Here is a 26563-nt window from a genome sequence, read left to right as displayed (position 1 = left end):
GCAGTACTCTGCACCGAACACATCTATGGTACTGTAGACCTCATCTTCATTTATCTCTAAACAGAAGGGGGTAAGGAGTAAATCTCCAAGAAGATCTCGATTGTTAGCACACTAGAAGGCTATGGAGACCTCTGGTCGCAGGGGAGCTCCATGCAGGCTCTGCGTGATGCTGGTACTGCAAGTGCAAAAAAAAAAAAAAAAAAAAAAAGTCAGTCTAAGACAGACTCAGTCCCTGAACAACACTTGATACCGATATCACAAAAGTCAGTGGTACTGAAGACTGCGAGCCTCCTACAGAACTGAGAGAATTGGAGCCAACTCACTCTCAGGTCTAGCGTTAAGTGCCGACTGCATTGGTTTTGAAGTCATCCTCTACTGGTCCTCTCCCAGGCCAGTCCTTGTTACCATTGACACTGCAAGAGTTCACGTTCTCTAAGCACCGGATGGTCTTCTTTGGAACCGGTCTCCCCTATTAATGAGTACTCGGGATTTGTCAGCATCAATACCCTCTTGGTCACTGACCCCTTTATTGCCTAGATAACTATATTTGCCCTCGTCTACTCTGCAAGCTGAATAGCTTCACCCCGTATTGGATTTTAGTGCACGGTTCCCCTGTCTAGTCTAGGATGCATTGCTCTCCCTCCTACACAGATGTTTTGCATGAGAGTAGATGTCAAGTTACACCCACATGGCAGGAACACAGATGGATGCCTCAACCTATGCCATTTAGCCCCCCTCATTGGGATCTCTGGGCATTCTGTTGTCAGAAGTTTGCTATGAGGTCTTCACCTCTCCAGGGCCCATTCTCCTCAGTCACCTCTATCACCACCTATACCAGAAAAAGAGGCCTTTGAGGAGCAAGAAGCAAGGCAGATAAGGAGGTGACACCTCTTTACAAATATTTCCTCCTTATCACCTGATGAAGCTGGCATGCCTCCACCATCTTCTTTGGCAGATGACTTCAGACATTTTCAGGAACTGATGAAGTGAATTACTGACACACTTCAGAGTCCCTTAAAGGAGGTTCAGGAGTCAAACCATAAACTCCTAGATATTTGACACACCTTATCATCTCTGAGAATTGCCATTCCAGTGAATGAAGCTGTTATGTAGCCTGGTAAGACTCCAAACTGCATCGGACTAGTCAATAAGCAATATTCTAGATGTCAGGAGGGCATTAGCCTTCTGCCTAGACAGAACCAAACCATTTAGAAAATGTCCTAGAGTCAGAAAGACTATTTTGTATTCATTGCGGGCAGAAGCAAGGGTTTGGTAATGTCAAAACTGAGGTTGTCAAAGTGGATCTTCGAGAGAGAGAGCATATTTTTCAAGAGCACTGTCTACATCTATAGCCTTACTTAAGGATATACAGTTGCATACATCTGTAGAGCAGCAACTTGGTCCTCTGTTCATGCCTTTTCTAATCATTATGCCTGTGGCAAAATCAGATGATGCTGTAGGCACTGCAGTTCTGTCTTCTCTATTGACTTTACTCTGAACTTCCAGCCTCGTTAAGTGGTACTGTGTGGGAGTCACCTGAAGTGGAGCACTCACAGAAACCCTACTCGAAGAAGACAAAGAGGTTACTAGCCTTTTGCAGTAGCTGGAGTTCTTCCAGATGTGTCCCCTATTGGGTATTCCGCTACCCGTTGTTGTTCTCCTCTGCTTTGAAGTTGCCCTTGTCGGACTTTACAGAGGAGAAGAAAGTGAGTGGTGGTTTGCCTGCGCAACCCCAGATAGCCTTGGTGTGGCATGTGTGGGCTGAATGGGCACAGCTACCAAAAATCTCTGATCATAGGTGCATCTGAAGTGGAACATCCACAGGGACACACATCTTGAAGAACTCCAGTTACTGCACAAGGTCAGCAACCTCTCCTTCCAGCAGCCTGTTTCATTCAGTGCCAAATTATTCTTCTCACAGAAGCAAAAGCAAGATCTCCTACCCCCAGCTGTCCTTGCTCAAAACCTGCAACTTATAGAGTGAGATGGAAGAAGATGAAGTGAAGGAAGGAAAGCTTTTCACTGAGGAGGAGTCATTATTGATCCTTTTGTTAATGGTAGTAAGAGAGATGTATATTAGTAACTTATACAGGTTCATCTTTGTATGTGTTGGTAGTAGATGATTAACTTGCATTAACAGATCCCTCAAATTGTTTTTATTTGATTCCTGTAATGTTGGAAAGATATTCTCTGTGGTTGTGTGTTCTAAATATTAACAGTTTGGTGTTTCAGAATTTTAGTGAAATCTTGGCAGCAAATGAAAGCAGTGGAGTAAGCAGCCGAAACTAGGACAGCAAAGGAATTGTTCTGCTGTTCACTGAAGGAAGTCTTTTTTTTAATGGTTCTGACCATTGGCTCCTTCCCAAAAACACCTTATTGGGACTTCATTTGGATGCAAAGCTAGTATTGTCAAAGCAATTACAAGAACAAGAGCAGAATATAAAAGAGCAAAGCTTCTGAGATAATTTATGCTTAGATATGTTAGTTAAATGCCTCCAAAAAAATCCTGTTTAAACAATGTTCAGGGTCTGACTTCAGCTGACCAAAGGAGAGTGAAGGCTGACATGGTTTTTAAGTCATCATTATGGCACAAATTAGATGTGTGGGGTACATTTTAATCTATACTTTAGTACCCTAAACCCAACAGATTGAGATGACATTTGAGCGCAATCTTAATTATAAATTTCTTCCTTACATTTGTCAAAGCTGATAAAATGTTTTGATCTTATTTACCCTAAATGGTGGTATATTTTTATTACTAATATCTTCCAGATATCACAATTTCAATCTATGCTATATTGCTTAAGTCTGCTAAAGTGCACTGTATCTCAGCATTCCTTGATGCAACTTCAAATCACTATAGAGTGCACTGGAATGAGAAGACTAAAGTTGTTAATACCAAAGGCTGATATAACTCATGAGGTTAAGGTGCGGCAAACCAGGGTTGCCAGACATGTGGTGATGCATAGCTTAAAATAATAAAGAAACTAATGTTCCATTATGCAAACTTTAAATATGTAAAGGCAACAAAATTAGCCTTGCCTATACCTCATCAATGTTTTCTTTGGAATTAATTTTAAATTTTACTTTATAGCTGTATTATTTAACTGTGAGGTGTATCTGGACACAGTTTCGGCAGTGTGCGCTTTGGTTTACTAAACTATCTTCCTTTTTTCTTAGATATTTCAGTCAACTTTCCCCTTTTTCTTTTTGGATTCTTTCCTCACCCTGAATGAATGTTTGCTCAACTTATTGGTCTGTCAGCAGTAATAATGAAAATTCAGCTTTGAAGGTAGCAGAATTACAGGGTTTTCAATCATTTCTAAAGAAATCAGCTTTTTCAAAATCCAGTTCTGACTTCTGTTGCCAGTTTGGCATAGTCCTCTTCATTTTTAGGATGAGCTTTGCTCTGTCTAGAGACTGTCACCAGCACCTGTCATTGAGTGAGCATTTGCTGATGACCTTGGCTGACTTTGTTTGAAATACAGAATATATCGACCTTTGTCGTACAGAATCACTTAAATATGTTTTCCCTGATTACATCTTAAAGAATGTAAACTGCTTAATTTGTGCCAGGATGCCAGGGCTGAGCCCCGACGCCTCTAGTCTTGGCAGTTCATAGTCGCGGCACCTCTGGGCTTGGCAGTTCATAGTCGCGGCACCTCTGGGCTTGGCAGTTCATAGTCGCGGCAGCTCTGGGCTTGCTGCATCCGTTATGCATGTAAAATATGCTTGAGCCCCGACACCTTTCCTTACCAATTAAGCACTGGCGGTAAATACTCTTTCGTATTAGAAGCACACCTTGGGTCTGTGCTGAGGAATTTAAAAATTGCTAAAAATATCTATTGAGAAAGAAATTGTACTTTGATAGTCTGTTAGCCAGTTACAAATGCTTGTCTCCATTTATATTTTCAGTGTGTATTTTCAAGAATGGGTAATTAAAAAATATGAGTACAGAAGCTTTTACATGAAGAGCCAAACGCATGTTTGCACACGTGATTTTAGTTTACTAATATTCTGGCATATGAGGATTGTGATATCCATATTACTGGCTTTATTATCCCCATTGTAGTGAGTTATATTTAAGTATAAAACACCACAATGTCATAACTCAATTAAATTGATTGATTTTTGTGATTTTTTTTTTAACCTTGTGTAACTAACTGAGTTTCTTTGTTTGTTTTAAAGGATCAATTTGATAACTTAGACAAGCATACACAATGGGGCATTGACTTCTTGGAGAGATATGCAAAGTTTGTAAAAGAAAGGATAGAAATTGAACAAAACTATGCAAAACAATTGAGGTAAGTTGTTATCTTTTTTTTTAAAAAAAATCCTACTCAGCAACAGTTATTCAGGATTACATTATCAGATGGGTAGATGAATATTTATGACTCTGTTGTTCATGGTCTGTTTTTCATCTGTTGTCTGAATTAGATCATTAGGTACTTTTCATGACAGGCAGTTTTTTCTGATCTTCAGATTTACCAGTCCAGCGTGTCCCCTGTTCTCCCCCTTCACCCCCAAGTCTTTTGAGCCTGAAAGATACACTTAGTGGAATCTTGAGACTTTTAAAAAACCATTGATACTTTTCCATTGGTTTTTGGCTTTGCTTTTAGCAGTCTTTCACAACATCAGCCAGCTCTTCGGTTTCTTCGCTGTTCAACAAAGTTTAGCAGCAGAAGTTTTAAGCATTCATTTCTTATGTTGGATTGGCAGAGATTCACTTCTTTGTGTTAGAAATCTGATAGAAGTCATTCATGAGCAGAATCTTTCAGAAGGTAGGAATATAAGAATTTAAGGAGTTCAAGAAAAGATTGAAATGTGCAAAATGCAGCACCACTCCACAGCTCTGTGTTAATTTGTTTTGCTCATTCTATCTGTTTAAATGAGGAAACCATTTTATTTGGACAGATTAATCAAAAACTTTTTCACAGACAGCATGAACAAGTAACCTCTTTGCTTAAGTAATTGAAGTTTATTTTCTGAATGTCATACAGAGGGTCCTCACCTGAATGACTTCAGATTTGTCCATGCTTTGATTTTTAAAATGTTGACGCTTAACTATAAAGCACCACGTTGTCTAGATCTTAACTCTTTTACCTACTGTTTTAAAATATATATAATCTGTATTATATCAATATTATATAAAAACAAACCTTTCTTTCATTTTTAATATTGTTTTGGATAACATTTGGAATTCTTCCTAAAGAGTATAGTGCTTTGGGATTCTTGCATAATGCACTTTATAAATGAGAAATGTATACCCTTATACTTTGCTCTAAACAATCATTTTCTTAAGCACAATTAAAGAAAAGCAAAAGAAAAAATAAGTGTAGTGTAAAACTTGTGGTGCCACAATATGTTGTCAGGGAACCAAAGAATTAGGCAGGTTATGATTGTTGCAAATTTCCAGCAACGTGGGTCAGGACAGGGAAAACTGGATATGCAGTAGTTTTACAAACTCATTCCAACTATAAGCATATTTTATTTGTCTTTAATTTATGGTTGGAAAGAAGTTGGTTCTATTATGTGTCAAATTACTGGGGATTCTTGTAATTGAACTATCGGATATTTTTGATACAGTAACTATTGTTGATGAAAAAGGAAGAGGTTTGTTTTATTTACTTCCTCTTTTGTCAAATCAAGATAATTCCAGAGATTAACTCTTTTTTTTTTTTTTTATTCTGTGCAGCACATTTATTTCATGCTAACACTGTTGTGGTGGGGGATACAACTTTATATTATACTGTTCAGGAAGTATAAGTCGTGTACTTGTTTACAGTTTAACTATAACACACAATAAAATTCTGAATTTGTTCTGCGTGATTTAAACTGGAAGTGAGGAGGAAAAAGCCACTTCTGCTATGGATTCTGGATGAGTGTTGTTCTCTAATAATGTAATATTCCATGATCTCTAGAGTCATCTAGTTGAGTTGAGGCAGTTATAGAAAATATTTTGCTTAAATTGTAATGATGATTATCCTCTGTTGACTAATATGTGTACTACTGGGTTGTTGTTTTTCTGCATAGCAGATTACTGTACATTTCAAGCCAGATTGAGACGTATTTCCCTAAATTGCTATATAAACAGGGAAAAGTTATTAAGCTTATGTAAAAGTTATGTAAGCTTAAAAGTTAAATTGGGAATGCAAATTATGGGAATGCAAATTATCACCATATGTGTTTGCTTTTCAAGTCTATTTTCCTTTGATTGGAACTGAAAACATAGACTGTTGATTATTATCCAAATATGGATATGGCAAATTTTCTTTTAGTGACTACCTTGAGAGCCAAAGCATATGAACTCTCATGTTCAAAAGAGATTCAATTTTGTGTACTGAGATACCACATAATTCCTTTCTATGGTGTTTTGTTTTCAGATGAATGCTTTCTCTGATAATTTATTAAGATATAAATTAAAACGGTTTTGAGATCAATGTTTACCATAACTGTTACTTAGTGATACCGGAGTGCCATTAAAAGCGGAGCTTTTCCTTGAAATAAGGTTTGGAAGTTCTAATTGCATTGCTTCATAATCTGTGAAAGTAGACTTTAAATATAATTCACCACCAAAATCTCCCCATATAAAATATAAAGATTGTGGGCCAAATTCAGAGTTGGTATAAGCAAGTTCTCCAACTGTATTGAAATAATTTAATCAAAAGAACTTTTAGAATGTCAATGAAACTTCACCCACTTGTACCACTAGTTACAGCACTGTATGGACCCAAAATCATGTGCACAATTCAAGATAACTACATCTCTATACAAATATTTACAGCAAAATGCTGATTGTGACACTAGATGAGATTTACATAACTCCATCCTGTGTTACAGAAAATAGACACATTCCCTTAAAAGCTAGTAGTACTTCCAGAGAGGGTTGAATTGGGAGATCCAGAAATACTAAGCATCTTAGCCCCTAGATTTAACAAAGCAATAATTATTGCTTGTCTCCTTATCCTTGAGTCTTTTCTCCAAACCAGAGAGCAATGTGGTCTAATCCTGCCACTAAAAAAATTGACCCATCCTACTTTTATCTGTGATAAAAAAAATTTTAATCTAGAGGCCTCATTTGGTCCCCACTTTATTTTTAATTATATTAATTTAGTGCTTGTGAAAGGTGCTGAACTGACCCTATTAGATTGTGAATTCATTCATTCTTCTTCGAGTGCTTGCTCATGTCCATTCTGAATTAGGGGTGTGTGCACCACAAGCACTGGTGCTGGAAATTTTTCCTTTTAGTTGTACCTGCAGGGCTGACTCTAGTGCCCTCTGCAGCAGCGTGCGTATGTGCCCGTACATAGGGTGCTGCTGGCCCTGTCTCCCTTTTATTTTCTTCTTACTGCCTGTGATGATGCTGGAACACTCTCTTGCTCTTGCAAGTATTAGTATTCCTAGTAGTTTTACCTACTTTATTCTAGTGTATATAGTTGTTGTTAGTAGTTAAAGTTAGTACGTTATCCAGGGTCGGTGCATGCCCCAGTCCTTGGGGTTCAAACCCTGCGCTTATTGCAAGAAGCCTATGCCGCTGAGTGACCCACCGCAGAGCTGTTTAAAGTGCTTGGGGGAAGCTCACTTTCAAAAAAAGTGTAAGATCTGTAAGAGCTTTCGCCTGCGGACCAAGAAGAACCGAGACATTCGACTCAAGGCCCTTCTGATGGAGTCAGCACTCGAAACACGGCATCGTGGCATTGAAGAAGAGTGTGCCTCCAGTGTCGGTGTCCTCCCGGCACCACTTGTCATCCACGGTGCGGAAGAAGTGGCCGAAAAAGGATGGTTGCTGGCGCTGAAGTCAGCTGAGAAGGGGTCTGCAGGGAAACCTGAGTTGGGCCACCTAGTCCCTCCACCCCCAAGGGTATCTCCGCCTGTGCGGTTGTTGAGTCCGGCACCCGCGCTTCTGCTGACTCCAGGGAGTGGCAAAGGCCCACGTCACCTGGTGGTCCCCACCACACCTGAGGTGTTCCAAGTGATGAAAGATCTCTTGGCCTTACTGGTGCTGCCTATGCCAAAGGATGGCAGGCCAACGCACTGAGGGATGGACGCTCGTTCTGACTGTCAAGGACCGCGCCAAGAGAGGTCGGGATCATGCCTCCGGTCACTGGACAATAGGCTTTGATCCCCGGAACATTGGCACTGATCCCCAGAACATCAGCATAGATTCCCAGAACGCTGTCGTTCCATGGCCACCTGGGAACTGTTCTTTGAACTAGGAAGGAGAAGTCATTGTTCTCCCAAAGGGACAGGCTCCCAACCAGCTCACCAGGTTCCTCATGCTACCACACATGGGTGTGTGGCCGCAGAGTCAGTGGACTGGCCCTTGACAATTTTGGAACCCTCAGCCCATGGTGCCTCATCTTTATTCATCCGCAGGAACCTCTGTACCACAATCTTCAAGGGGCACCAAATTTGGATGTGGGCTCAGACCAGGAGTTGCCGCCCTCGGTCAGCCTGTCAGTGACCACCTGGGAGGAATAGGGAGGAAGACGCAGCCACTCCGCAGTTACCAGCCACCTCTTCCTCCTCACCGGACAAGGTGGTAGTGGGCCCCTCGCATGCTGCTCCTGTAGATGACTACAGGGCACATCAAGAACTGCTAAAACATGTGGTAGCTAAAATGAGGAACTCAAAGAGCCAGTGGATGAATTCTTTTTGTCATCCTGGCATCCATAGCCCCTTCTAGAGTGGCCCTCCCGGTGAACGAAGGGGTAGTGAAGCTAACTAAGGCACCATAGCAGATCTCTGCCTCTCTGCCCACTACGTCTAAACGGGCAGAGAAGAAATAGTATGTGCCTGCTAAGGGGTTTCAATACCCTTACACACACCCCTCCTTGGGATTGCTCGTGGACGTGGCCACTAATGAACATGACAGGCAAGGCCAGATGAGTTCAACTCCAAAACATAAAGAGGCCAAGAAACTAGATTTATTTGGTCGCAAGGTTTATTTGACAGTGAGCCTGCAACTGAGGATATCCAACCAACAAGTGCTGTTGGGGCGGTACCACTTCAACATCTGGCAGTCGCTGGAGAAATTTACGGATCCCCTCCCACAGTTCTCCAAGCAGGAGTTTGAGGCAATCCTGGAGGAAGGGAAGACAGTGGCAAGAGCCTCTCTACAAGTGGCATCGGATACAGCAGATTCCGTGGTATGGTCAGTGGCCTCCGTGGTGTCAATGAGGAGAGTGTCTTTGCTCCAATCATCTGGTCTTTCTGCAGACGTCCAACAGTCCATTCAGGACCTCCCCTTTGACGGTTCAGCCCTATTTGCTGACCAGACTCCAGGCTGCATGGTTTAAAGGACTCGGGCTACACTACGCTCATTGGGTCTTTACACCCCATCCTCTTTGAGGAGGCATTTCTGGACCTCTCAGCAACAGTGCTTCTGGGGCCAATCTGAAGGGGAGTCCTACAATAAAAGAAATAGGAGCTGCCGGGGCAATTCACCAGCCTCTGCCCTGTGGTCAGGCCTGAGTTGTCATCCCTGAGTTGAAGCTGTGCCCGGGGGCGACCTACCAGACACTATCCGAGATCCAGATTCCTGTTTGTTTTTCTCTCGTTTTGCCTTTTTCCTCCCAGCCTGGATGGCTATAACATCAGTCCTTTAGGTTCTAAGTGCAGTGGCCAGTTTATTATTCTCCAACCTTCCCACCCTGTCCGTCTTCAGGGACCCTTTTCACAAGCAATTCCTTGCACCAGAGGTACAATCCTTCTTGCAGGTGGGGGTGGTGGAAGAGGTTCCTCAAAGACTGAGGGGAAGAGTTTTCTACTCCTCTTTCTGATCCCAAAGGCAAAAGCAGGACTAAGACCTATCTTGGACCTGTGTGCCCTCAGCAAGTTCCTCAAGAAGTTGAAGTTTCGCCTGGTCACCCTGACAGCCATCATCCCTTCTCTGGATCCAGGTGACTGGTACACCACCCTCGACCTGAGGCACGGCTATTTTCACATCTCTATCTTCCCAGGCCACAGGAGGTTCCTGCGATTCATGGTGGGCACACAACACTACCAATCGGCAGTCCTTCCATTCGGCCTTTCCTCTGCACCGTGCGTATTCACTAAGTGCATGGTGGTAGTGTGGCCCATCTCAGGTGCAAAGGAGTACAGGTTTTTCCTTACCTGGATGACTGGCTTATCCAGGGTCACTCAAGAGTGCAAGTCCAACACGGCATCGAGATCATAAGAGACACTTGTCAGTCGCTGGGCCTGCTAATAAACTAACAGAAATGATACTTGCATCTGCTCAAAGGATAAAGTTCATAGCAGCAGTCCTAACCTCTATACAAACCAGAGCTTTCCTGCCCAAGGACAGGTTTCTAGCAATGTCAGAGCTCATTGCTTGACTGTTGATCCACCCCCTCACCAAAGCAAGGGTATGTTTCAGCCCCCTGGGCCACATGGTGACTTGTACTTATGTGGTCTGATATGCCAGGCTGCGACTCCTGCTGCTGCAGATGTCACTGGCAACGGTATACTTTCCACCCAGACGCTCCCTGAACAGGGTATTCATGATTCCCCCTTGCATAATTACCTCTCTGTCGTGGTGGACCAAACCACGGCACATACTAGCAGGAATGCTTTTTGTGGCCCCAAGATTCTGGGCTTGAATGCCTCGAAATTAGGTTGAGGAGCCCCCCTCCGTGCACTACGGACTCAGGGCCTCTGGACCAAGGACGAATTAGTTCTCCACATGAACATCAGAGAACTCAGAGCTACTGCGAGAAGTTCTTGCCACACCTGTCCAACAAAGTTGTGTGGGTGCTCATGGACAACACAGCTGCGATATACTACATCAACAGGCTAAGGGGAGCCAGGTCCTCAGCTCTTCATTGGAAAGTCTTACGCTTGTGGGATCTCTGCATGAGCCACAACATTCAACTGGAGGCAACTCATCTTCCTGGAATAAAAAATGTGTTAACGGATCATCTGAACAGATCGTTTTGCTCTCACCACGAATGCTCACTCCACCCGGAGGTAGCCAACGCATCTTCCAAAGGTGGGGAACTTCCGTAGTGCACCTCTTCACAACCAGAGAGAACAGGAAGTGAGATTGATTCTGCTCCCTCTTGGGACCAGGGGATGCCTCTCTGACTGATTACTTTTCTTCTGTTGTCGTCGAGTGGTCTCATGTATGCTTTTCCCCTGATACCTCTCATACACAGAATCCTCGTGCAAATCAAGAGGGACAAAGCATGGGTCATTCTGGTGGCCTTGGCATGGCCTCAACAGCATTGGTTCAGGATGCTGTTAGAGCTGTCAGTGGCCTCCCCTTGGTCTCACTCCTGTTGCGACCGGTTCTCCTCTCCCAGGACCAAGGCCAGCTGCATCACCTGGACCTGGCATTCCTGCATCTGACAGCGTGGATGCTTCATGGTTGAGCAGGGAGGAGTGTCACTGTTTGGCCCAAGTTCAGAGGATCCTATTGGAAAGCAGGAAACCTTCCACCAGGGCATCCTACCTGGCCAAGTGGAAGTGCTTCACTTGCTGGGCAACTCACCAAAACGGTTCGCTGACAAAATCATCTATACAGATGATCCTGGACTACCTGCTTCACGTGAAGCAGGAAGATTTAGTCTTCTCGTCCATCAAGGTACACCTAGTGGCGATCTCAGTCCTCCAATACAGGGCAGAACAGTTGTTGCCCAGAGAGGCTTCTTCTTCCACTGCAAGACCCAGTTCCCCAGTGGGACTTTAGCCATGTCCTCTCTCAGCTTACTGCACCACCGTTTGAGCCACTGGCTTTCTCCTCCTTCATGCATCTGTCCTGGAAGATAGCATTCCTGGTGGCAATCATCTCTGCAAGGAGGGTATCTGAGATTAAAGCCTTAGAGCCTCTACACACAATCTTTTTTAAGGACAAGATCCAACTTTGTCCCCATCCCGAGTTTCTGCCAAAGGTTGTTTCCCACTTCCATATCAACCAGGACATTTTTCTGCCAGTGTTCTATCCCAAGCCTAACAGCTCCAATGAAGAGCGACGCCTCCATTCTCTCAATGTCAGGAGAGCTCTGGCCTTCTACATCGACAGGACCAGGCCTTTCTGACGTTCCACGCAGCTTTTTGTCGCAATCACTGATCGAATGAAAGTCCGTCCTGTGTCATCCCAGTAAATCTCATCTTGGATCATGACCTTCATCCAAGCCTGCTACAAGCAGGCTGGGGTCACGCCCCCATCTTCCCTGTCAGTCCACTCCACAAAGGCTCAGGCGTCTTCAGCGGCCTTCCTGCACATGTACTCGTACAGGACATCTGCAGAGCCACTACATGGACATCAGTACATACCTTCGTGTCCCACTATGCCATCACGCAACAAGCTCAGGAGGATACTGGGTTTGGCAGAGCGGTGTTACAGTCTTCACATCCATGAACTTCTGCCCACCTCCGGAGGCACTGTTGGTAAGTCACCTAATTCAGAATGAAGATGAGCAAGCACTCGAAGAAAGAACGGTTACTTACCTCATAACTGCTGTTCTTCAAGATGCATTGCTTATGTCCGTTCCACAACCCTTTCCCTCTGTCGGAGTTCCGGCAAGAAGGAACTGTGTGTGTGTGGGGAGGAGCCAGTAGTGCCCTAAATATGGGCACATACGCACGTCACTGCAGAGGATGCTAGAGCCGGCCCTAAAGGTACCACTAGGGGAAAAATTTCCTGCACCAGTACATGCGGTGCACTTACACCTAATTCAGAATGGACATGAGTAACACTTCTTCAAGAACAACAGTTAACCGATCTTTCATCTACAGACTTGGGCACAGAAGGTAGTGGCAGATCAGATTCTCCACTCCATCCTGCTGATGTGCGTAAATCCTCTTCCAAAAAGGCCTCTGTTAGGATTAGTTCAGTTTCTGTTCCCTTTGTAATCCTAACAATCTCTGCTGAATCCCTTTATTAATGTTAAGAGGTGCCTGTATGTACAGTGTGGACGAGCGTCCACGGGGTAAGAGGCGGTAACTAGACTTGGAAGGATAGGATTTTGTCAGTAAATGTCGATTTAACAGTACACACACAAACTGATGAAAAAATATTTCCATTGATGATTGAAATTTACAAATAGGCAAATTAAGAAAAATGCTGCTGGAAAACTTATTAGAGTTTGGTTTATGAATATTTATTTGATATATTTTGATGTGATGTTGACAGTTTGTGTTTTAAGTGTTATAAAGCTTGAACATTTTGAATATCAACTTATACTATATTTAAATAATTGTCTGACCCTCAACCCCCCATTAAGTGACCCTTCCATAACATGCAAAAATGTAAATAGATAAAAGTTGGGTGAAAAGATGCTTAAAAATAAACATTGATATTATCCATGAAAATTATTTTTTAAAAAATCAAATTCTGCCAAGCCTAGCATAACACATTTCACATAGGCCAGCTACGGCAATGACTTTCAATCACTATTAACATGGGTGGAATCTAAACTGATGACCTAATGGTGAAAGGATTCGTATTCCATTGTCAGCTTTCTGAGCCATCCAGTCTCTCATTTTCTAGCCTCACAATGACTGAGTTATCTTTATACTGTAAATAAAAGAGATCCTAATAATATGCTCTGCTAAAATAGACACTCATTACTTTCCAATGTTTCATGGGGATTGCAGAAGATAATTATAATGCTAAACAAACTGCCCATCATAAACTCGTTTCATAAAACTTGTGACCTTTAAAGATTCAAACCTCGTGTTTTGGGGGTGAAAGAAAAGATTAATCCGAGTTGACATTAAGAACCTGAGAGAATAAAACGTTTCATAGTCTAGGTTCTTACTCTTCAGCCTCACTTTGACACCCAAGCCTACAGTGAGCGCCATGTGGGCAAATCCCTACGTCCATGCCTTGCTGATTGGGGCATAAGTGCCAGTTTCTGCTCCTGCATAGAGTTGGGTGATTTTATTTTATTTTATTTTATTTTTTTTGGAAATAGTATTTTTGCTAAATAATGCATTTTTCAGATCTTTACATCTATTTACAATTTAGCTAGAATTCAACAAATAACTTTGAATTATTTTTTTAATTTAAAAAATGTCAAAACATTTCATTTTGATCATTTTGAAATGTTTTATTTCAACTTTTCATTTTGAAATGGTGTTCCACTTTGAAATTTGGCCAATTAAAAAAAAAAAAGAAGGTGAAAACATCTGAAAACTACCACATTGAAACCAAAAACTGCAAAAAAGTTTGTGTTTGACCCAAAATGGTTTGGTTGATTTGAAACAATTTTTTCCTCTCCAAATTCAGCAAATAGTTTTGAAAAAATCAGTTTTGGTTCAACTCTAACAGATTGGGTTTTTTAGATTTTTTTTTTTTTTTTTTTGGTTTGGCCCCATCATCTGGACAGACCAATATATTTAGATTCCAAGAACTAAGCTCAAGTTTAGGTACAAATGTCAAACATTTCTCTCTTTTCTGTCAGCAAATACTTTCTGGAATGCTGCTTGAGCTTCTATTCTTCATGTCTTCAGAAACCCTTCTCACCTGTGAGTTATTTTCCAGGGCATCAGTTCATTTTCTCTTTGTTTTCCAAGCCTTGGTGTTCTCATCTTAGAAATAGCCTTTTGTAGTTCCTTTCATCGTTCCCTGCATGACTTCAGTTTTGCCTCTGACTCTTGCACTCATGAGCTGTCTTTCTGTGCTTATTATCTTTTGCACTTATTGAAGCCTAAGCTATTTACTGTTTGCTCAGTCCTTAGAAAATCTGACAAAATTTGATGCATCAAATCTATAAATTCATGTGAGTCCAAATGCAGTCAGGATCAACTGCTGGCTAATTTGGTTTAAATGGAGTCTTGCTACAGTATATGTTGTTTTTGTTTAGGAGGGAAGGTTGTTGTAAGGTATTTCTGTCTTCCTAGAAATGATTATTAAAAACAGCATCACACTGGAAAAATAAAACTAGAACAGAAATCAGCATGCTACTAAATCCTCAGTAATCTTGACCCTCTCCCACTGCCATTCTAAACTATATGTTTTATATTAAGTGGTTTTCCTTTCTTATCTGTAACATGCCAGAAAATCTTCTCTTGAAAAGGCTCTTGTACAGTTGCCTAGTTACAGCATTGTTATGCTTGTTATGGATTTCACCTTCTGAATAATAATGAGCTGTATTTTAGGAGTTCCCTGTTTATAACGTAAGCCTCTAAAGAGTGCAAGGCAGGAATATAAAATAACACCAGAAAATGCAACATAGGAAAATGATTTTTGGGTGCCAAGGAAGAGATTTTTTTCTTTTTTGATATCAGAAAAAACACAAACTTCTCCATATATATGGAGATTTGTCTGCTTTTAGTCTCTACCAGCACGTCAAGGATAATTTGCACACAGACAATGGACTCCATGATAGTGGACGGAAATTCTTATCTACACCTGGGGAATCACAGTATTGCCCTCTGAAGTAATATTTATAAAAAGATTCAGGATAATAAAAGTTGAATTTGTGAAATAATTCTGAGCATCATAGGCAGATTACTGTTTAGCTCTGTATTTTATTGATGTTGATTATATAGTCTCTTATGTTACAAATTTTCAGAAGTTTTGGATGGAAAAATGAGCTCCCCCTTCAGCTAATATTAGGTGCTATATTTCTATGAGCTCAGTCTTTTGAAGAGGATAGCATGATAAGCAGAAATGTACTAAATTGGAAGTTGGAAAAGTGGCTGTAAAAATGGTATTTTAGGTTACTTTATTATTTTATTGTAGGTGGCGCTGGTAGTGATTGATGCCTATAGTTATAGTTAAAGTTGCCATTATAAGTTGCTTATAACTTTGTCAAACTTCAGTCATTCAGGCTGAAATCATGCCTGATGTCTGTCTTGGGCTGAATTTTTTTTTGAAAGTTTCAGTGGGAACGTTTCTGCCATTTCTAACAATGACATTATGAAAAATACTTTGTTTCATCTATGTTAGGAAATTCTTAAACCATTTCGTTAATAAACTGTAGCACCTCCATTGGGCAGAAGGCTTATCCTAGTGTTAGGCATGTGCCTTTTGCCATTCATGTGAAAATCTGCTAACGTTTGGTTGTGCTATAAGCCTCTGAAAAAAATCGAAATTCACACCTGCTCCATAGAGGTTTGTTAGTTTGGCAGCAAAATGCTCTGAAGATTCTGCCTGCGTTGAATGTGCTCTATCCCCACACGATTTCATTGTGTCAAATAGAGTGTTCATGTACCATCCCACAGAGCAACTGAACCTGATCCATCCCAGCGCTGTGGGGTGGATATAGGACTAAGACTGAAGCCGGGAGAACAAAAGTGGAAAGTGCTGTAGCTACTAAACACACTCCCTCCAGAACGTCAAATTGAGTCTCATGAATCTTGCGTCCAACATTCCTCTGCTGTCAGTAAATAGCTGTGAAACCCCCTGGAAAAATATCTTCCTGGGTGGTTAGCTGACCTAGTGGATGCCACCTACTATGGATGTCAGTTACTGTGGTAGCTCAAGTAGTGCTCTGGATATGAATCAGGGTTGCGTAGTGAATGAAGTGGTTGTCTGCACGACCACTGCCTTATTTGTTGTGGAGGTTGGAAGGTGTGCATTAAATGGGGCAGGGAACTGCAGGAAGAGAAAGGACGATCTCATGATTAAGATAGCTGAGTGCCTTTTTGGAAAATGAATTCTATGCCTGCCTCTGCCACAGAGTTCCTGTGGGCTGCTGGGCATTGCCAAGCCAGGCAGCATTCCATGTACATGACAAGAGGGAAGGGAAGTAAGCTTCTCCACCAAATGCCCTTTGGCTTAGGGGAATATGAACTAAACTGTGAGCCAAGGAACTGTGGGTTTCAGATCACCTCTTCCACATGCTGCTGCTTATATTTTTGTGCACTTCACCATTGAACATTGCTTCATTGCCCTTCCATTCAGAGGTAAGTATCATTCCCCCCAGTTTCACGTAAGTTCAGAGAGGCTGCGCAAGGTCAGTTCTGGCAAAACTGGAACTAGAACCTAGGTCTCTAGTATGACATGCCCAAGTTTTACCAACTTTGTCTCACTGCCTCTTTTGTAGAATGTTGCAAACCTGGGTACTTATAACTACTTTTCTAAATACTAGGTACACTTCCTTCACAGAGGCAGGAATGGAATGCAAAAATCCTGATCTCCAGCATTCTATTGCTGCTTGCCACTGGGTTACACAGCAATTTGCTGAGGTGTCACAATTTCCTCAAGGGGCCTGGTCCAAATAGAGAATAACACTTTTTAGCTAAAGTGGTAGGGGTCTGTGCTGGGAATCACATGATTCAGAAATTAAACCTTAATACTGACCTGTTGGGGACAGTTTCTTATATTTGCACATGATGGAATTTCTTCCCCGCCACCCATTTTTCTCTTTGAATAACTGGCTTATTTAATTCACAGTGAGAAAACATCCATAAACACTTTTTTGTGGCTCAAAAACCATCCTATGTGATAATTATTTTGTAACAAAACACAGATGTTCCACATTTTGGTGCTTTGTCACAATGGAAAATGTGAAGGGTGCGAGTTTGAGTAAAATAAGTACGGTATGGCTTTTGAGTTACAAAGCAGAGCAAGTGAGTGCTGTTCTTGCAGTCACCCTTTTAGTGTAACTGTACTTTTAAATCCTAAAACTGTGAACAAAGAGAAGCTTGGGCAAATGCTATACTAAAGCAATATGTAAATAATATACTACTTTGTAGTGTGTTTTATTGTTTGGATTGTAAATATAGTGTGTTGTTTCAGTGGATAAGAATCTGTGCAAATGAAATATGCACTAGTGGGAATGATGTTAGCAGCCTAAGATGGAGAACACAGAGCAGTTTAGCTCTGTGACCTGCCTTTCTCATTGCAGCTACTAAATGGATTTCATGGTGAAGAAAGTGCAGTCAGTATACATAGTATTTTACAGAAATATCTGGGGAAGAAATTCATATATTTTCAAAATGCCTGTAAATAAACCTGAAACCTCTTCAAATTACATTCGCTGTCTCCTCTTGTTGGCTGTAGAAGACTCAAGTTGGGTGATACCAATTCTATTATGAAGGGCTTTAATAAATACTGACAAGAACTAATGCTCTGCAAAAATCCATGACTACTATGGAAGGGAAGTTAGAAGAGTTTTCTGCTAACATGACCACACTGGACACTAGACTTGCTGAAGTAAGAGACTCTTAAATTAATTAGCAGAAAATCTTCAGTAAATTCAAGCAAAAACTGAAGAGAATAACAGCTTACATAAAAACGTGGTAGAATCTGATTATATGATACACAATTGGAATTTCTGGAAAATCAAGTACTGTTAAATGTAGAAATATTAGATTTCAAGATGTGCAAATAGCCAAAGAAGTGCCAGATACTGTTGTGTTTTGTTAACTTTTTTTATGGTTTATTTATTTCACTTTGATACAGAAAATTGTTCTGTATTTGCTGAAAAAGATACAACATTCCTTCCAGACAGAGCAGGAAGATCAGTAATGGAGCTATAATTGCAACTTTTGTGGTTTATATGAAGTCAGAGAAATTTGAAGGCTGCTAGAATAAAAAAGATAATCAAAAAATAGGAGGGGAGAATTAATAGATTTTGTTGTTGTTGTTTTTGTTTTGTTTTTAAAGGAAGGACTCCGATGGTGTACTACAGGTGCCTTTCTAGCATTTAGAAATGTTGAGTTGCCTGTGGCAATAAATCTTAACGTTTTGGGATAGTAAATCTGTACAGTCGGGCGGGGTGGGATGGGGAATATATGCCTTGGAGAAAGATTGTATTTGGAAATTGACTCTCAAGCATTTTCTCTCTTTTTTTCTTTTCCTTTTGTAAGATTGTGGGCACATTTAGTTGCATTGGCATGTCACAAGATTCTTTATAATGTTCTTCTAATGCATTTCAAAATGAAGGCATTAATCCTGCAGTTATTTCTGTACCAATGCATCTCTGTGTTATCAGTGTTTGACTAGGGGACTTAGTGCAGTAAATGTGTTGATCAACACTGCATTTCTGTATTATATAGCACACAGGTGCAGGGCTATGTCCACTCATTAAAGTAAATGATGCTTCTCACAGGTACAGCAATCTGTCCACAAGCTACATAGAGCATGTCAAGGGACCCGGTCTTTTTTTTTTTTATTAAGAGTTTTTTCTTAGCTTTTAAAATGTTGATATTTCCTTGGATGCTGATGCAGTTTTTACGTCTAAGATATTGCCTCCATTTAAAAAAAGATTCTGCATTTTGCACTTCAAATATGTGCTCATTTTCAAAACAATGGCTGTAGTGGTTAAAATAACTCTTCTGAATGTCTGCTGAAAGCCAAAGCCAGGTCACTGTGTTTTTCTGCGAATAGTCATAAATGTGATACCCAAAGTGACTATAAATGTGATATAAACCCTGCTGTTTGTGATCCTTTTAAGTTGGATGCAAATAACTGAGCTGATTTAGTTACCATGGCAACAGGTGCCTTAAAATACCGTTCTATATCATTCCATTGGCCTTTACACCAGAATGCCTTTGTCCTGTTAAATCATATCAGATTCTTGGTTCAAATGGTTTACAGTGTGTGGCCCCAGTCCTGCAAAGAGACCTTCACTGGTGTAAGGCTCTGCCCATGAAGATCCGTTGCAGCACTGGGGCCTATTTTTTGTCAGCTATGTTTACAATTTTCTTGAAACTGCAATTAGAAAAATGCTTTTATAATACACTATATGTATTTTTCTCCTTTAACAGAAATCTGGTTAAGAAGTACTGTCCTAAACGTTCATCCAAAGATGAAGAGCCCAGGTAAAATCTATATATCTAAAGTTTTACATACATATAAGTAGAAAATACCACTGTACATTGTGTAATCTTTATTATCTTTAATGGAACTTTTCCTGTGTAAATATTTTTGATGGATAAGTTTAGTAAATGAATGAAATCAGAACCTCTTCTGTTTGGGTTCTTGTTGTTCTATTATAATGTTTAAACATTAAATACAGCACTTCAGTGTTCCCACCACTTGTGTCTTAAAGTTGTAAGTGTTATTAATGTGGTCATTTGTATTAGCAGCTTTCCAAATTAAACTTCATTTAGCATAAGAATTTGAAAGTGAAACTTTAGTGCAATATCTACATCACTTTTATAGAATTGGAAATTGATGTGTGTTTCTTTTTCTTACAACTTTTATTAACCATTTGAGAATCCTGGTAAAGTGCTACCAGTGTTGCTCTGCAGACTTGGGTTTTGAGTGCATACTTAATTGGTAGCGCTGCATGTTAAGCATCTTCATTGCCAAGGGAGTAAGAGGACATCTACACTGCAGTTGGGAGGTGTGATTACCAGTTCAGGCAGATGTACACATTTGAGCTAGCATGCTAAAAATAGCCACGTGGCTGTGGTGACACAGCTGTCAGCTTGGGCTAGCTGCCTAAGACCTCTGATGGGGTTGTCCTCTGGTGGCTAGCCTGAGCCACACCATCCATGCCATCGAAGCAACGCTGACATTTTTAGCACACTAGCTCCAGCAGAGCTAGCAGGTATACGCCTACAGTCACTCCCAGCTACCGCATAGATATAGCCTCAGGGGAGCGTCATTGTCATTGATGAGTCTTTGATGTCTGATTAAAACACAGTACTAATTTTTAAAGTATAAATAGTTGGTCTATGAATGAAAGAATGATGAAAGCCTAAAAGTAGCATGTGGGATGAATTTCACATTGAATTGCAGCCAGGGAATGCTATGTAGAAATGCCTGGGGGAACCCCACCAGAAACACCTCGAGCTCTATTTAACCCACCTCAAAGAAATCTGGACTGCAGGAGTCAGGATTTCCAACTCTACAATGGAATTCAGGACCTGCCAGCTTTAAGAAGATGGCAGTATTCCATAATTAAAGCGAGATGCATATTTTAATATGGTGACTGTTTTTGTTTCTTTCCTCCCTTCCGCACACACTTTCTACCCTTATTTTTGCCCCTCCTCCTCCCCCTTTTTAGTGCCTGCCATAGTGGCACCTTACCTCCAGCCAAGAGGTGGGCAGGCAAACAGGCAGCTGTCTCCAGAGCTGATAGCAAACTTGTTCTGTAGATCATCCATCGGGATGCATATGAGTGGTATGATTGGCATGTTCCACCCTCAAGACCAAGCACATCATCTCTGCAACAAGTTCAGTCTTCGAGCCTAGGGACATAAGTCCGTTCCCAAGCTCAGGCCTCTCAGTTGGCAGCTTAGGAGATACCACTATACTGCAGGGCCTTCCAGGTAGTATTCTTATTCTTTCTTTTCCACTCCCCAAAATCCATGTTCTTATAACTGTGTATGAAGATCATTAGAACGTGGTACATCTTAGGCCCCATGTAGGCTTTCCCTACTATGCATTTTCACTGTAGTTCAACATTAGTCTAAGGCTTATTTTACAGTGTATCTAATTTTAATGCACTCTGTGTTCTCTTAATGGCTAAGTAAAGAAATCCTTAGTGAAAGTAAAAATCAATTTCACCTTGTGTTTTTAATGTGTGTTTTGTCAGGTTTACATCATGTCTAGCCTTTTTTAACATCCTTAATGAGTTAAATGACTATGCAGGACAACGAGAAGTAGTAGCAGAAGAAATGGGACATAGAGTGTATGGAGAACTAATGAGATATTCACATGATCTAAAAACAGAAAGAAAAATGGTAATTCCTGTATTCTTATGCAACAATAGTGTATAAAATAGCTATTTTCATTGAAAGAATCTGTATACTTATTTGCCCCATCAGTAGTAACAATATGTAACAATTGTTTCAATGATAATTTTTTGTGCAACTTAATATAACATCAGAGTAGCTCTCTTTAATACATATTTACTTGCTACAATGTTCAAAATACAAATATAGAGTAGTGCCCATTAATAACTTTTGAGTACCAAGGTAACCTTGGTCTGTAGTGCTACTCTTGCATGGATAGTGATATCTCCAATAGAGTATCTTGATAAATTAGTAAGCAATTGATATAGCATACTGTATGTAAACTAGAACAAAACCCAGTAATGTTAACATTATCTAAGATTTGTGAAAACGTCTTATTTGTGACCTTACAGCATCTTCAAGAGGGGCGAAAAGCTCAGCAGTATCTTGACATGTGCTGGAAACAGATGGATAATGTGAGTTTTTCTGTTAATATTAATAGCGTACTGTTCCACAGACAGCTGCTGCCATTATGTTTGCTTTTGTGTTTTTGATCTGTTGGAGTTTAGTGTTTAGCTGTATCACTGAGTGATCACATTAGATTTATTGTTCAGTAGCCAAGACTGAATACAATGTGCTTGTAGTTCATTACATAACTAATTTCTTTGTAAATTGTTGTTCTCTGTAGGAGTTATGCTGTTGGGGTTTATGTGACATAGGGAAGTAGCTTTCAGATATATTAGAATTTTCTTGAAAACAACACTCACTAGCAGATACCTCCAGGGCATAGGAGTAAGCCTTCAGCTATCAGTCAGTTCCTTTTCTCCTAGCCGGCTCTCATTTGTAACCACCTACAATTTATCCATGAAATAGATTCTTTTGGGTGGCAGTTTCACTAGTTATGCTCCATTTTTTCACATTTATACAGATTTTCTGCTGCCTCCTTAGTAATTATAGTAGATGTTCTAAGTTTCTGTTCTTACTAATTAGCCTCAAATTATGTTTAAAGATTTTAAGGTATGTAGCATTTACTTATGCATCATTTAAGAAGTCAAAGTTTTAAGTCTGTCATCCAGTGATTAATTTGCCCTGGCACCTCTAGGTTTGGCAGTTCATTTACTCTGGCACCTCTGAGCTTGCTGCATCAGTTATAAGTTGTAAAACTATTGCTTGAGCCCTGGTACCTTTCATTACAAATTAAGCACTGCTGTCATCAGCATTGGACTTGTTCAAGATGGCTTGTAACAAAAGGTTTATTCAAGAATGCCACTATAAACTGTCAAGTTATTTTGTATTTATTACACTTTCAGCCAGTATGAACTCAGTTTAACAGAGGAATACAGACAAAGTACTTCAGAGTTGGTGATCAGCCACCATTCTTTGAAAGCCCCAGTTTAAAAGGAGGCAGAACATAAACTACTTCCATGAGTCAGTGATACTTTTGAAGTGATAAAGACGGATTCCCCTCTGTGCCAATACACCATCTTTAGAATGTATTGCATCTTTGGCCAGATATCCTGCAACAGTGGTAGAGAGATGGAAGATGCATATTTTGGAAAGCAGTATCAGGAGAATGAAAGAAATTTGTGAAGACACATGCTTTACATGAAGAAGAGAGGATAAGCAACAGGATTTCAAAATACTTCTTTTGTAAAGTGTCGAGAGAGCAACAGTTAATTCCTGAAGATTGTTCCAAAAGGTTCAACGTATTTTTTTAGAACTCTCGACTATTGTTGTTAGATTTTTGGAAAGGAAAGTCCTAATCAGGAAGGAGATTACAAAAACATTTGTACTTCCGAAACATTTCCATCGAACCAGTGCCAAACCGAAGGAAAGAAGAGAGAAGGGAAATAATTAAATCATTTCAAGGTGAACTAACTGCGGAGCAAAAGTGAAAATTGAGTTAATCCCAAATTTCTGTGCTGAGTGGTCCCTGTTTACCAGACTGAGGGACGTGTAGTGCAGAAATAAATTTTTAACTGGCCACCTTCTTCCTTTTCCTCCTCTCCACCCCCCATGTGAAAACCCCTGGGCACTGCTCAGTTCACCGGAGATGGTTAGTTAACACTTATTTATGTGCTGAATGACCCATGCCTGGTTAATTGGAAACACAGATCTAGGCTTTCTCACTTTTAATTTTTAGCTTTCCAGTTCACTGTTAAAACTTCAGTATTACAAACATGAACTTCCTTACACTGAGTGTCAGAATAAATTAGAATTACATATCACTGTGCAGGAAGAATCTTGGTGATTTTTCTGGAGTCAGTCATCCATTTTAGAAATCAAGGAGACTGACACTGAGGAATGCTCAGTATGTGCATAGGAATATATTCCAGTCAGTATAGATTTGTGATGGAAAAACAACATTACCAGTCCTGAAAAACACGATTCAGGGCAGATGCTAATACTTCATGTGCCCGTATGCCTTCATCATTTATGGGTGTGTAAGTTAAGTATCCTCCTTAATGTATTGTTTCAAGTCCCATCTAATTCCTGCTTAAAAATAAGGAATTAATAGGGCCTGGGTAAACATGATGTGCAAAAGCCTTTTCTCACCCAGAATGTTTAATAAGGAGGCATAAAATAGAGCCATCAGGTGTCACCAGAGATCACTTTATAGTAAATGTGTTGAGAATTGCAGTCTCAAAAGGTTGGCAATAACGATGGTGCACTTCTCTATGAGATGCTCTCAAAATACATGAAGATTAATAGTCTTTGGCTACAGAGTCTCACAACAAACCTCCCAAGGCCTGATCTATGCTGCAAAATCTTACCATATCTGACAGCTTTGTCATCAGTAATGTTAGCTGACATGATGCCAAGTATGGGTTTGTGTGGTCTGCGTAGATCAGGACAAACAATGTTCAGCATTGTGTCAGAGGTTTTAATTTTGGTTAGCTGAGACATTGCTGACCACTGTTCATTCTGGTCTATGCTCACTGCTAAACCATGCTCAGTATCATGTCAACTAACACCATTGTTGACAAAAGTGTTTAGAAGTGGCAAAATTTCATAATGTAGACCTAGCCTATGTGATACCCTCACTAGAATGGGGATGTTAAATTTTAAATTGGTTAAAGAAATTAATTTTAAAATTTTGCATAAATCTGGGTTCAGATTTGGATTTTCTTCACCAACCCTCCCCAAATAGGTCATCTGAATCTTAGCTAAAATCTGGACCCTGATGATCTTTATAATTAAATTTGTGTCTGTAATTAGGTGTTTGTATTTTGGTTGCTTGTATAATAATTTGAAAACTTACTTGGACTCTTTCTGTGCTGGCACCCCATCCAGGTAAATGGAGTAAGTTAAAACTTCTGGAAAAAGGGTAGTTTGGCTGCAGGCCCAGCAAGACAGCAGTGCTTTGAGTTTCCGAGTAAAGGTTCCTAGCCATGCTGAATGGAAGCTTTAAATGGAAGCTCAGATATCTAGGTTTTGAAGCTGCTGTAAAAATAAAACTTATCTGTTGGTTTATCGGTGCAATGTGGTCTTCATGATTTTTATAGAGCAAAAAGAAATTTGAGAGAGAGTGCAGAGAGGCAGAAAAGGCACAGCAAAGCTACGAAAGACTGGACAATGACACCAATGCAACCAAGGCTGATGTTGAGAAGGTAAGACCCCTGACATTTCTTCCTCTTTTTCTTCTTGTTACTATTATTGGAAAATGTTGATTTTTGATGGCTTTATTTTTGTAGCAATATTTGAACAGCATAATAGGTATATTTATTTTTTTTATTTACATATTATAGGCAATATCAAAGTTACAGTACAGTTTCTTTTAAAAATTAATGTACAGTGGGCAGGGAGGCAGTGTGTCAGCATAATGACATTTTTAATCTTTTTGTTGTTCAAAGGATGATCAGAGAGCCAATGAAAGGTAATGTTTAAGCCAGCTGTAGATGGGGCTATTCTGTCTGATGTAGTTTGTAGTGTGATATGCTTAGAGTCTAGTTTAATGGTTTCTATTATATTGTCCTTCTGAACTGCCTCTAGTTCAATGGCTGAAGAGGAAGTTTCAATGGCAGTTCCTAAATATGACCTGTAGATTGACATTACAAATTTAATGGCACTCACTTCACATTCCTTCTGTTTTTGTTAATTATAGGGAGAAACATTTGAGCCTCCATAACTATTGTGACTAATGTTTTTATGTAATTGGTGGGAAAGCTGGTTAAAGTAATGTTATATTTCTTTTGAAAGAATACAAATAAGGCATGTTTGTACTGATGTGACTTCCCATTAGGCTAAGCAACAATTAAACCTGCGTACACACATGGCAGATGAAAACAAAAATGAATATGCTGCACAACTCCAGAACTTTAATGGAGAGCAACACAAACATTACTACATTGTCATTCCTCAGATTTACAAGGTAAAACAATATTTAATAAAAATTAATTTATTTTTTGAGGGGGAGAGGATTTCAAAATCTAAAACTTAAAGAAAGAAACCATCTTGGTAGATCACTTCAATCACCTAAGCTTGTATAAAGCATATCTCTCTAGGTTTTTATTAGGTTACATTTATTGTTTATAGCAATTAGATTTAGAAATGTAATTAAAATACTGTTGTAGTTTCTCTGAATATTGTTATTAAGAGAGAGTTGTCTTTTATTTCCTTAAAGAATGCTAAGAACATATTATAAAAGGGGAATAAAGATAGCTGACTGAGCAAATGCTTAAAAGAATCATTCTAGTAAGGCCAGGCCCTCAGCTCTTTGACGAAAGCCATGTCCCGTGGCCTCTGGTGGACATTGCACCTCAATTATATCTACGAATAGGGGAGAGGGCTGGGGCTCATGGCAGTGCAGGCTGACTCAGGCAACAGTAATCCGCAAAGTCCTGGTAAAGTAGGTAAAGACTTTATACCTGAAAGAGAAAATTGCCCAAGCTAATTTCTGTAACAGAGTTAAGAAAAAAGAAATGTTTCTTTTAAGGCCATAGGGCAGGACTGAACCATGAATGCCAACAATTGGGAA

At 40.2% G+C, this 26563-nt stretch overlaps 1 protein-coding gene across 3 annotated transcripts in view; it reads left to right on the top strand.

Annotated features, from left to right (window-relative positions):
• Window positions 1-26563, top strand: part of FNBP1L (formin binding protein 1 like) — an 82782-nt gene that overhangs the window by 37885 nt on the left and 18334 nt on the right. For all 3 annotated transcript variants that reach the window (XM_067538451.1, XM_067538450.1, XM_067538452.1), the window contains exons 2-7: window positions 4189-4304; window positions 19669-19722; window positions 21447-21594; window positions 21999-22061; window positions 25092-25196; window positions 25829-25957. In XM_067538451.1, coding sequence (XP_067394552.1) covers window positions 4189-4304; window positions 19669-19722; window positions 21447-21594; window positions 21999-22061; window positions 25092-25196; window positions 25829-25957 — 615 coding nt within the window. The remainder of the gene's footprint in view (window positions 1-4188; window positions 4305-19668; window positions 19723-21446; window positions 21595-21998; window positions 22062-25091; window positions 25197-25828; window positions 25958-26563) is intronic.

The sequence above is a fragment of the Emydura macquarii genome, unplaced genomic scaffold (assembly GCF_026122565.2).
Source record: "Emydura macquarii macquarii isolate MOO-44397 ecotype Brisbane River unplaced genomic scaffold, CSIRO-AGI_Emac_v2 contig_480, whole genome shotgun sequence".
Taxonomy (NCBI): domain Eukaryota; kingdom Metazoa; phylum Chordata; order Testudines; family Chelidae; genus Emydura; species Emydura macquarii.
Note: the sequence above shows the minus strand (reverse complement) of the source record. Positions and strands in the feature narration are given on the sequence as shown.